This window comes from Schistosoma haematobium, chromosome 7 (genome assembly GCF_000699445.3).
Source record: "Schistosoma haematobium chromosome 7, whole genome shotgun sequence".
In the NCBI taxonomy this organism is placed as follows: domain Eukaryota; kingdom Metazoa; phylum Platyhelminthes; class Trematoda; order Strigeidida; family Schistosomatidae; genus Schistosoma; species Schistosoma haematobium.
The window spans coordinates 1,736,684-1,750,570 of NC_067202.1; the positions used below are offsets into that span (position 1 = coordinate 1,736,684).

The following is a 13,887-nucleotide window of genomic DNA, read 5'->3' on the forward strand; positions in this document are numbered from 1 at the left end:
AAAAATGATGCATTGTGTAAAACGACAACACAAAAAGGATACATGAATGATGTATTTATTGTATGATTTTCACACTTTACAAAAACAATGTGAACATTTATCTTATTATTATTGTAAATTTTTTGTTTTCCATCATTATATTCAAACGAAGAGATTTTGTAGAGATTACTTTGATTTGTAGGTAGTACTGGTCACAGATTAACCTCATTTAAGGTATAATTTACAACCAGGAATCATTAGACAGGAGCTTTTTCCTGACCCTTCTATCCCATATACACGAACAAATGCAGATGAAAACAACTAATGTGGTAGCAGCCTCTGTATTAGTAGGCTTCAGTATACACATAGGAAAAAGCAAGATCCTCAAATACATTACAAAGAACACTAACTCACTCACACTTGATGGAGAAATTTTGGAAAATGTGAGATCTTCGACGTACCTGTGAAGCGTCATTGACGAACAAGGAGGATTCCATACAAACGTAAAGGCGAAGATTGGAAAAGCAAGCACAGCATTCCTACAATTGAAGAACATATGGAACTCAAAATAACTGTCAACCATTATCAAATTGAAAATCTTTAATACGAACGTCAAGATAGTTCTACTGTATGAGCCGAAACTTCGAGAACTACTTCAGCCATCGTCAAAAAGGTACAAGTATTTAAAAATAGCTATCTACGCATGATACTCAATATCTGTTGACCGATAACATCAGCAACAGCTTTCAGTGGGAGAGGATAAACCAGCTTCCAGCTGAAGACGAAATTAAGAAAAGACGTTGTAAGTGGTTAGGACATAGAGTGAGATCGTCATAGCGAGGAAGCAGCTAACTTGAAATCATGAATGTAAGTGGAAAAGAGGAAAGTCGAAGAACCCACTACGTCAGAAAATGTAAGCAGTTATGAATAGCAACTGGAAACAAGTGGAAAGTATTGCCCAGGACTGGGTTGGATGGAGAATAATGGTGAGCGGTCTACGTTCCTCTACTAGGAGTAACAAGCGTAAATAACAAAATTTCAGATCAATCGTCTCAAGCTCAGTAGCTCTAATAGTTTATCTTAAAATATATAAACTTTGGATTCAATTCCTGTCATCATAATTACACACTATCATAATTGTCACCTTATTTAAATCTTTACCTTAGATACTAATTTGCATAAAATTCTTAAATAAATAATGATTATTTATTGCCATAATAATATTAAGAAGAAACTAATACCGATTATTCCTGATATGATTGATTAACGAGGATTCTGTTTCGTTTCTTTTTTTTGCCGATGATGATGATGATGATGATGAAAATTACCGTTTTTTAAAAAAAATAATAATATTCATTCATTCATTTGAACATTGTAATGACATTTATGAATTACCCCTACCCCCCCACAGCGGTAGGTTAACTGACAAGTAGTTTCTAACATGAAATTTTATACATACTTCCAAATGAAAGTTTTTTTTCGTTTATTGATTATCAATAAAGATTATCAATAGTCTCAACTGATAGATTAATTATGATTTATTCTTCTTCTAGTTTGAAGATTCCATTCAAGAGAGTGATCATTCATGAGTTTGTTATGAATTGAGTATCATACTTTATGATGTATCATTTATGATCAACCATTGTTATCAATAATACTTGTTTTTTTTACATCAAATACGGTTGAATGAAACACTAATTATGATATTTAGAGCTTAACTATGTCTTAACATTTCTGGAAGAGAAGAATGACATCATAATCAACTTTATTCAGTAACTCACATGGAAGTACAACTATCGACTTTGTCTTATTACACCCAAATACTCTGGTTGGCCGAGAGTGGAGTGGGCCCGCCATCCCTCTCGAAATGCTCTCACACGGCCACGCGTATACAGCCTCTGCCAGGGAAGTCCTACTCACTGCCTTCTCGCACCACGGGTGTTGTTTACGGAAATGAGAGGACGAAAAGCGAATGTCCGGCGCTTTAACCGGATTCCAAACCAATGGTGAACATGGGCTCCAGTATCCTGCGGGAACAAATGGCGTATGAACCAATCGTTGGTCACCGGCTACCATGGGACTGCATCTCCTCACGATGCTCCACTGCCTTGTGGGTCAGACCTTTAGGTCAAAGGCTCAGGGTGTGGCCCCCTGAGAAAACCATCTGCTTCAGTCTGGGCACCCGGACAGTATCCCAGCCTTCACACAAATCGAGTTATTTATGTGGCGCATATCTATTTGGTGCCTCCTTGTACTAATGTTAATGTGCTTAAATAATAATAAATAATAACTAGTGTTTTGGAAGCGTCGAGATTCTTTAATCTCTAATTCTTTATTTATTAAAATCTTGAACCAATCGCTGTTAGACCATCATTAAAAATCTATAAGCACTGAAAAGACGTTTCTTCCGAATACGAGACTCCTTAACAGTCTTCATCTACGGTTCCAACACCACGGATCGAACTGAGGACTTTCGGTCTCAAACGAACTCTTAAATTCCAGACCATTGACCCGTTATCCAACGATCTTAGTGTCTAACTTCAATCAATCCACGACTATCTTCGATTTCTTTTTTTGGTGATTAACTGTCACATACTCGACACACTCGTGTATTCAAGTCCCGCGTGTGGGATCATTGATGTAAGTTGTTGAAGAGTCATATGCTAGGATCAAAAAACTGTTCAATGCATCCAGATTTTTAATAGTGGTCTAGCATTGATCGATTCATTATCTCAACAAAAATTCAACAATCTCCACCAACCTATCTTGTTAATCCTCTTTATTGACTGTATTTCATCGTAATAATATTATACTACTTCGTACGATGTATTTGTTAGTAGTATATTTTCTTTTCAAGTATTTTATGTATACTAAAATGAGTAGTGCACATATGGTCGTTTAAATAAAGTATTCTATCCTTTATTGTTTAATTTAAGGTTTATATTATTTAGTACTATTTTGAAGATATCATTTATACTTTGACTAAGGTTAAACACAATGTTTTGAATGATTATATAGTCTATTGTTCACATTAACATAAGTCATATTTTAGTTTACTTAATGGATGAATGGAACAAATTAGAGTGTCAATTTTTATTGGAAATTTCATTTGAAATGTCTACAGTAACTCATAACTGTCTTATATGAATATTTCAAGTGTACCTCACTCTAATAGTTTGGATGAAAACTCAGAGAGAGTCAACTTTAGTGCTTCATATCAAAATAAACTTCGATAGACTCTCACCCACCCACTAAATGAAAGAATAATTGCTTTAAATTCGCTTGATGTTGTTCTACTTGTATCTTTCCATTGATGTTTAGCACTGCAATTGATCAGTCTCATGTTGACATATGTGTATCCTGTGCGGATTGCCTCGATATAGCCTTAAGTTACAAGCTCTTCAAGGAAAGATGGATAGTGGATAGTCACAGAGTAAACATGGAAAGATATAAGTAAAACAACACCAAGTGAATTTAAACTTCACCCCATTACACAAGCAAGTGGCTATCGAGACTCAGTGGCTAAGTGGATAACGCGATGGCGTTTGAAGTGAATGGTATTGGGTTTGAGTTCCAGAGTGAACATCAACTCTGGGATGCAGGTACATCAAGCTGACAAGTCCCAAGTAGGACGGAACGCGCGTCAAACCGGATTCCACTGCTAACCACTATCCATCTTTGCAGAATAATCGCTTTTTTATCAAAGAAATCGATTATGGTTAGTATTTGAATTTAGTACACATATTGCTTCATCATATTTTAAACTCGTCATCTGGATGTACCTAGGATTTCTGCACTGATGTTCACCCATGGATTTGTACCCAGTCCTTTTAAATTTGAACATTCGGCGTGTTAAACACTTAGCTGCTGAGTGCAGACAGCCACCCATTTGCACAATGGATGTGAATTTTAATTCAATTTGTAATGGTTTGTGGAGTTTGAAGCAAACAGTACTGGGTTCGAGACCCAGTATGAACATAAACTCAGGAACCCAAGCATATCAGGCTGACAATTTCCAAATGAGGCGAAACAAAACGCGTATTGGATTCTATTAATAACTACAATTTACTTTTTCGTTTAATCATAACTACACTGAAACAATTTATCCGGAATGCACATATGTCAACTAAGACTATTCAAATATCAGTCAAATTATCAATAACGTGATGATTCAAAAAATCATTACACATTGAATAGAACAAGTCACCTCAAACCTTCACTTATCCTAATCTGATTCAACCTGAAAGTGTTTAATAAGTCAGAACAACTTATATGTGAAATCCATCATAAAGAATTTTCTCATATTATGCTTCAATGTATGTATTACATAAGACTTGATAGAAACTAGTTAAAGACAAAACGTATCTTCTTTTGATAATAAATCACTGTAATACATTTGTAACCGATTTGTGCAACTCTGCTTCTAGTTACCATGGCACATGCACACACACACACAATGATGCCTACAGTTACAAATGTATTCTATCCATAATATTGATAAATATTATTATATTATACTGTTTTCTTAGTTTGTGTATATTCACTAACCTATAAAAAACAATATCGAATATAGTGCTAAAACGTGATCGATTCTCTCTAGCTCTCTCTCTCCCTCTCTCTCTTTCTCTATTTTGATGAAACCGAAGTAGTATTCAGTAAGATGACAATAATGTATTGTGAATATATTTACTGGTAACTAGTTTTGTTTATTACATTTAGCCATATATAAATATCACTAATCAATTGAACATCTGAATTTATCATAGAAAACATTTTGCCGTTCTTTTCTTCTTCTTCTTCTTAAACATGCTGTGATATTTAACATCAATACAATTGTCTTTCTTTTTGTATTTTTTGTATTGTTTCTGTTAATAGTTCCATTTAATTAGTTAAACTATTAATGGTTTCAAAAGATTAAAGCATATAAGAAAGGGGGTTTTGTGGATATTATAGTAATTTTATTAGTTAAGATCATGAGTCAGTTGAAGCTAGATCACCATGAAGAACCTGGAAACACTGGTAGGTCGTTTCGTTCTATTGTGGGACTCGTCAGTGGCAGTGTTCATCCACGATCCTGCACTGAAGACAATAGTGGATGTGTCACTCAGTTTCTTGGATTAGTTGAAATTAGACATTAATACCGTTGGAGGGTCGCTAGCTCAGTGGTCTTGAGGTTAAGCGCTCGCACGTGGGACTGATAAGTCTTGAGTTCGAATCTCACGAGGCGGTGGTCTAGTTTCAATTGACTCATGATCCTAGCTATTGAAATTACTATAATATCCACAAAAAGCCCCTTCTGAAGTTTAAGTGTTTACAAGAGTGTGGCTGGTAGTGGAATGCAAAATTTATTCTCTGTTCTATTTGCATCTCATTAGATAGATGTAATTGTATACTAAGAAATGTAGATTGAAAAAATCAGTTATGAATAATAATAAAAAGATAAATCAAATTCTCGCTGATCATGAAATAAACCTTTTAGCTTCTTAACAAGTTAGTGGTTATCTTGTAACAGAAGCTCAGCCTATGATACCTTAACGTTTACGACAAAAGGTATTGCGTCCGGGTTTCGGTTCGATTATCAATACTGGGGTGGAGGTATATCAAACTGAGAAGTCTCATGTATGATGAAATAGTACGCTCCACAGTGTTCACTGCTTTCCACAATCAGCCTGTTTCGTACAAACTTGTGACAAGTTAACTATATAGAAGCAATCCGTACAGTGTTCATATATACCAATAATGACTGGCCAAAACTTTAATCCCGAATATCATCAAACGGCTAATTCGAACCCCTATCCATAATGATATAAAGTTAGTTTATTCACAAATTGTTATCAGACAACAAAAAGCCATTGAAAATCATCGTATAAGTGTTTTTATCCCTGGTAAAGAATTTTCACATGCCTACAACGAAACACATTTATATACCATACTGTACATGATATGAATCAGAAAACTGTTATTCTGTCGAATATCTAGTAAACACTTCATTGTCTCATGTTTGTTGGAAAAACTAAAAGTCTCATGATCACAATAACTACAATCAATCAATTGGTCAATTTTTGTTTACCTTCAATGACGTTTTCATTGCAGTACCTCTTATTCAATTACATCGCTTGCACATCTACCTTCAGTTGTCTTTTATATGCTATAGGATTCTTTCTAATTCAGGTGTTGTTACAATTACTCCCTGTTTCCTTTCCTTTGTTCCCTTCAATTCAACCTTTTACTTCATGCATTCCACTTCTGAATGGTATTACATACTACTTATATCTCTTAAAATAAGCAGCATACACAACAACAAATATAATCAATACTTCAAAATTTATGCTTTAGTAAAATTTAAACGAACTTTTAAAGTAATGTAATTTGTATTCGCTTGGTATTGTTTGGCTAGTATCTTCCCATTGAGGTTTAAGACTGCGATTGATCAGTCTGTTCACCCCATTGCACAAGCAAGCGGCTATCAGGAGTCAGTAGCTGAGTGGATAACGCGATGGCGTTTGAAGCGGATGGTTCTGGGTTCGAGTCCCCGAGTGAACTCCAACTCTGGGATGCAGGTACATCCATCTGACAAGTCCCAAAAAGGGTTGAAGCGCGCATCAAACTGGATTCTACTGCTAGCCATTATCCATCATTGCTTACAAAAATAATACGTGTTATTTTTCTCTATAATAATGATCAATGTATGAATTCATTTATACACAATGTAATTTACATATTGACTATTTTACATCAATGCTAATAAAGTTTTTACCGACGAGACTATAATTTATGGACGAACCAATCACGTATAAGATAACGGGTCTCGGATTTTGGCACGGAATTCATTCATCCATTCGGATAAATAGAGTTGTAACATCTCAGCTGATGACAGTTCGTGATGAAAACCCTAAATCTAATTTCTAACCTTAACCATCAACTGTAAATCATAATCCTAATTGCTCACACAGGTTTATAATCCTCATTTGGTCCTAATTAAGAGGTGAACACTCTCAAGGTCACTTTAGCGTCGTCACTCAAAGGTCGTTCAAAAATTATAGTCTCATCTCTTTGTCTGAAAATGTTGACTATATAGAATGTGAGAGAGACAGAAAGAGAAAGAGAGTGTGGGAGAGAGATAGAGGAGTAGATAAAAAGAAAGAGTTTACATTGCTAATTTGTTAAAACTTCACTTACATTTTCTATGTAGTAACATAATATCCTATCAGAAGACATGTTAACTACGGTTGCATTTTTTTTGTAAATTATTTACATTTTCAATAGTTGAAATTAAGAGTCAATTGAATGTAGATCAGCATGGAAAACCTGGAAGCACTGGACGACCGTTGCGTCCTACTATAGGACTCTTCAGCCTCAATTGATTCATGATTTCAACTACTGAAATTATTAAAATTTCCACAAAACCCCTTCTGTTTAAATTTTATCAAAGGGTTAAACAAAATCTCAGAATCACTTAAGAACCAGAAAGTATTAAACTATTCAATCAAAACATGACACTAAATCATACTCATGACTTCATATATATTTTATAGCAAATGCAATGTATTCAGATCACTAACTTAATATCTAAATACATACATTGCAAACTTTATTTAACTTGTAATAAAAGGAAACTATCTTCCAAACCTACTAATGATATTTGTCCCATTATCGATTTGGTATTCATTAATTCCTGCTATGATTTTTCATTTGAGCATAAGCAGAATCCATCTCAAAGTTATTCATTAGCTTACTGGTATAGAGAACCCATCAGAATTAACCTAATGATAATGGTCAATCGATAGCAATCAGAATTGCATTTCATTAACTAAGAAATGGATTAATTTCCTAAGGATTAGAGCGCTTATATATCTCGTTCATGTAATCAGTTGAGTACTTAATCCGCATAGTAAAATGTGTATTTAGTATTAGATTTTAGTCACCTCGCGTTATCAATAAACTTTCTCAAAAGTCTTCATCTTCGGTTATTTTATGTGTGAAACCCATTACTTAACAAATAAATAAATAAGACCTTGAATGTATTAACAAATTCGAGATAGTGGAGAAGATTTGTAGCTCAGGTGGATGATTTTGATGGAGTTTTGTTCTCTGAACTGGATGGTTTGGACATGGAGCTTTCATCGTCTTTCTGAACAAGATCATCAGCACAAACTTTGGATAGAAGTGAAGTGTTCGAATTTCTCCATATGCGTTTCACAGCCTGTTCTGTACACCTCGACGTTGATTGGTACAGAACAAGCTGTGAAATGCATATGGAGAAATTCGAACATTTCACTTCTATCTGAAGTTTGTGCTGATGATGTCATTCAGAAGAACGATGAAAGCTCCACGATCAAACCATCCAGCTCAGAGAAAATAACTCCATCATTAACAAATTCGTTCCAGTATAGTCGTTATGTTACAATTTTAAAATCAATTTGGATAAAACTGAAACTTAAAGGGTAAAGTAGTATTCTTTAAAGTTAAATAACTTATTCATTATCATAGTAAAAAAGAAATGGAAAATTGAAAAAGAAAGAAAGAATGAAACTACTTTAATATCAATGTTCAAATGTATCTAGAAAGATATAATTTGTATATCTACTAATGATCAGTATGAAGCCATGGTGGTTGTTTTGTGAGATTTAGATTAAATTAGACAACTGTTGAAAACCAAGAAGGATTGGGCAGTGATTTCGTCTTAATGTGGGTTTTTTTAGTACTGATCAGTTCATGAGATGTCCTGATCAGTGGAGTTCAACCTTGTCCAGTGTAAAAAAGGTACTCAGTGAAGATGATGATAGATGATCGATTAGTATTTCAGATGGATTGAAATTAAGTATATATATATATATATAGTATTAGATTACAGCTCAGTGGTTTAAAAGTTAAGTGTTCACGTGAGATACCAATGATCCTGAATTCGACCCCAGGTGGCAGGGTCGTTGATGTAGACTACTGTGGAGTCCCATACTAGGATGGGGTAGCTATTCAGTGCTTCCAAGTTATCTTTGGTTGTCTAACTTAGATTGGTATTTTATTTTAATAATATTTAATAATGATTTTATGTTCCCATTGTTGATATTCAGGACCGCAGTTAATTAGTCTTTTCTGTTATGTGTGTATCCTGAGCAGCTTGTCTCCATAAAGCCGTTATCTACAATTTTTTAAATAGTACAATCTTGAAGGACCGTTGTAAATGTTTCCTAATTTTGATGTTTATTCTACTGAGAAGCAAACTCGGTGTTTTTGCTGCTTCTAATGTCAGCTAGTTGTCCATTAATCTGCTGATGCTAACTGGTATGATGGTATTCGTAGGAGTTTGTAATTACTTTTTCATAATATTCAACATTAAGATGTAGATACGATGAACTGACTAGTGTCAAATAGAATGAAACATATGTCTGAATTTCCATTTATGAACTTTCTTCCATAGTTCTTTAATTAAGAAATGATTTCCCCCATTTAACCATGAAGTATATCAAAAAGGTGCATGTTGACAATGTTTAAGATTTATAATCAATTCTATTTCAAACTGACATAAACTATTCCTAATGTCAGAATGGGGTTTGTTGGATGTTATAGAAATTTGAATAGTTGAGATCATGAATCGGTTGATGTTAGACCACTATTGAAAATCTGGAGGCACTGGAAGGCCGTTTCGTCGTATTGTAGGACTCCTCAGCAGTGCGCATCCACGATCCCGCTCAGGGGATTCGAACCCAAGAACTATTAGTCTCGCGCACGAACGTTTAACCTCAAGACCACTGAGCCGGAATTCATTGGTGTTAATATCTAACTTCAGCTAATCTAAGAAATTGAGCGACACATCCACCACTGTCTTTAGTGATTTACTAACTTACTGTATTGAATCTCCATAGTTATTTTTTAAAGAACATCTCTTCACTAGACTTTACTTTTTGAAATGATATGTATATTGTTCCCTCAAAATTCTTCTTTCTTTTAGTCTCAGTCAGCAGAAGAAGCCTATATTAAATGGTTAAATGATCACTTAACTAAGGCTACACCTCCATTAATTGTGTATGATTTAACTGAAGAAATTATCTGTAATGGTGTAGCTATTGGAATACTATTAGAAATTATTGGTAAGTTATGATTTTTAAATAATGAAACTTATTGCTTGTTTAGTAGAATGACTTTTTTTAAGGTGACTTACCCCAAGTTGGACAGCTTAACCATATGCATTGTAACAGGAAGAAGTGAATTAGATAAATATACTCTGCAGATAAGTAATTTTATGTTGTCACAATTGATTGATCATTGGGTAGTGATGAATGTGATGCGTGTCAAGTCCTTCTTAGTGCAGATCGATCGATATCGACCAAGTGGCAATGTGGCCACTAGTCTAGGTGACTCGACATTGCGTGCAGTATGTCGAGATAAGATGGTGGTTGGAGGTAGTCAACAGGAAGACCAAACACTATCTAAGCTTTTATTTGACTTGGACAGAACAGCTTAATCCTACTGTGTAACGATACAGGTACTAAGAACCGATGTGTATCAGAGGAAATCATACACATAGCATACAACACTTTCGGCATATTAAGTGACTGGAAAGCCATATGAACATTATCAAAGTACCAGAGGAGCTAGGTACCTTCCAGTAAAGATACACGATAAAACCCCCTAGCCCAGAGAAAAAACTTTGTTAAAAGTTGTGATTGTTTGCTATTAATTGATAACTGAGTGGTAGGTAATCCCTTGAAAATATGTCGCAGTCCTACATGAGCCCACTCTTGGCTTGAATAACTCAACGGTAATGTCTCTGACTTTAAAGCTGGACAATATGGGATCGTTTCAGCCTGCCAACATCAATTTCCCCAAGATTACAGGTACACATTAATAATGAGTGTCCAATAGCATGAAACGTAGATCAAGCATGATTTTTTGCCGATTGCCTCCAACAACTACCTTACATTCCAACACAATGTTCGCGATGTTAAGTCACTTAAACTAGTAGCTATATCGCAGCTTAATTCATAGAATTCGATCATCACTAAAAAGGGATTGACATTAATGACATTGGTCACTACTCAGTGATCATCTAATTGTAAATAGATTTTCGTTCTTCGATCAGATTTGTTCCGTCTTGTATTAAATTTTATCTCCTTCTGATTATCCTCTTCTGTTTTTGGTGTTGTAAATTGTAACAATTTAGACTAACGAATACTAATACCCAGTTTTCTATCATGAGAATGGCTGACCAACTAACTATGCTGTATGTATGGTCTGAGATATAGATAACTAGGTCTTATTATTTCTAATTGACATGTGATCGAAAAGAATATTTGATTCTCAAATTAACTCAACAGTTTGGTTTATGTTTGCGTTGCTGTCAATTCATTGAAGGATAAGAAAATTTGAAGAAGAAGAAAAAACCTTCAGACAGCCTTATAAAATTGATCAGTCCATTTGTTTTGGCAACAAAAAATAGAAGATAAATATTCATGTTTAGTGGTGGATTGGTCAAGGAATCCTGGTTGCCGAGCTACGCTACTCAAGGGGCAGTAAGGTTATGTACTAGTTGGTACTTTTTAGCAAAGTATGTTTGTGCATTTAGTCTCAAAATGGGAATCAGTCATAGCCTGAATAGCCCCGTCCTAATGTCTATTTTTTTTGTTGTACTCAGATGGAATTTATCGCTATGTGTTAACACTAGCATTAAATTAAATCATGATAGTCATCACAGTAGATTTCAACTATTCACCAAAATATACCTACATTTTCGAATCACTAGACCAGTGACTTCATATCATAAGAAAAGGATTGATAACATAGAGAAAAGAAATATTAAAAGTAATAAAGAGATTGAGTCGAGCTCCTAGGGGTATTTAAACAGTTGGTGCTCATCGATTCCTCATACTATGGAGGTACGGTCAAACAAAACCGGATTGATAACAGTCTCAGGGACAAGGGAATATTAATTCGGAACTCAAGGTCGAAACACTTGGTCACGGTTGTACAAGGCCTAAAGTTATCTGTGAGTACACAGATTTTACAAATCGTTTATTAGCTAATCAAAATTATTGACTTATTCTTTACAGTATCAAAATTTTGAATTCAGTAGCAATTGTTTCGTCTTAGTATGGAACGCTTGATCGGTATGAATACTAACAACTTAGTCACAGGTTAAACTCTAGACGTTCAGGTCTTACTTTGAACCCTCAAACGATAGACAACCATAGTATAACTATTGATCAGCTTATGCTACTGGGGATGATTGTTTGACTTCCGACACGGTCGAAGTTCATCAATTATCATTTCTCAGTAGGACGTTCAGAATTCATACTGTTGTGAAGCATTGTTTTAATGTATAGACGATATTTGGCATAGAATAACTAGTATTAAGGTATCGTTAAAAACTAGAGATCTTTAGATTGCTTTTAATACATTTCATGCATTCAAATCTTTCGGTGTCTGCTTTGTTTTAGTTCAAGTCTTACCAGTAATATGAAACCATGATACTATTCCAGACTTGAATCAAGATCTTTATGTATATTAATGAATAAAGTATCATTAAACTGTCAAGACCTAGTATCGAAGGCTTCACATTTTCAAGTTTATGAATGTACTGTTAATGTATATTAACAAGTAGAATCTTGTTTATTATCTTGTAGTGGCTGACATTATGTTAAGCACACATAGATTATTCTAATTTCTGAACAGACCCATTCATTCATTCATTCATCTTAAGCTTACACTTTGACCTTGTCACTTATTTGCTTATTAATTATGAGTGTTTTTATACGATCGTGTATGCGTGTATTACATATCTTTGATCGACCTTTGTTCTCTGAGCTCGATGGTTTGGTCATGGAGCTTTTAACGTTCTTCTGTACGACATCATCAGCTTCTACCTGAAGTTTATGCTGATGATAACGTTCTTCTGAACGATGAAAGTTCCACGACCAAACCATCCAGTTCAGAGAACAAAACTCCATCAAAATCATCCACCTGAGGTACAAATTTTCTCAACCATTACTTACTTTATTCATCATGTGTCTTTAATTCATTTTTGCTTGACTATAAATAAGTCGAGTTGACTTACACACCTTCTCCACCGTACATCATTTCATTTCGCTTCGTTTCTTTAATCGTCAGTCTAGATCAATAATTGTATGAAATATACATAATCAAAAATTCATTCCCATACTTAACTTATTAATTTTTGTTATTCACTAACACCGGCCTATGCTCTGTTAGGAGTAACAGGCATAAATAAGTAATGTAAGTATTCAGTAACATGATTGAAGTCGATTATGATTATATAAGAGGCTGAATGTGATGACGTGCGCCTGTAGTCTAGCTGCTATATGCATACAAATCTGCCCCGTTACTATTCCTATTGTTCTTATTGATTCTATAAGAGGATAGTTGGGATGTATATTTCACTAACTTAATAACAATCATTCATACAATCGAATCGGAGTTAGATACATGACTAAAATACTAAAATCTTACAGATTGATTGAGAATTAATCTTAATTATTTTATAAATAAATGTCATTTATGAATCATGAAATTAGTTGAAAGAATTTCATTTCGAAAAACATTTTACTATGTGTAAATATGTATTCAGTGAAATGATCCATAGATGAAACAAAATGTGCATTTTTTCCAATTCTGTTAGAATGTAGATCCGACATTTTTCCGATAAAACAGTTTTTTTTTAATAAATAGTTGTCATGCCATTAACAAACCTGTAGGTGAGATTATGAAAACAATACATAATATAAGTGACTATTATTGATGAATCTCAGAAGGGGTTTTGTAGATATTATAGTAATTTCAATGGTTAAGATCATGAGTCAGTTGAAGTTAGACCACCATGGAAAACCTGGAAACATTGGACGTCCATTGAAATTATTATTGATTAAATGTAATATCCTATGATTAGTTTATACA

The 13,887-nt window shown here is 34.3% G+C and overlaps 1 protein-coding gene across 1 annotated transcript in view; it reads left to right on the forward strand.

The window, feature by feature from the left end:
* The window catches only part of DIXDC1 (Dixin), an 84,911-nt gene that overhangs the window by 35,758 nt on the left and 35,266 nt on the right, over positions 1 to 13,887 (forward strand). Inside the window, exon 3 of the mRNA XM_012942195.2 lies at positions 9,929 to 10,067. Within this exon, the coding sequence (XP_012797649.1) occupies positions 9,929 to 10,067 (139 nt within the window). The remainder of the gene's footprint in view (positions 1 to 9,928; positions 10,068 to 13,887) is intronic.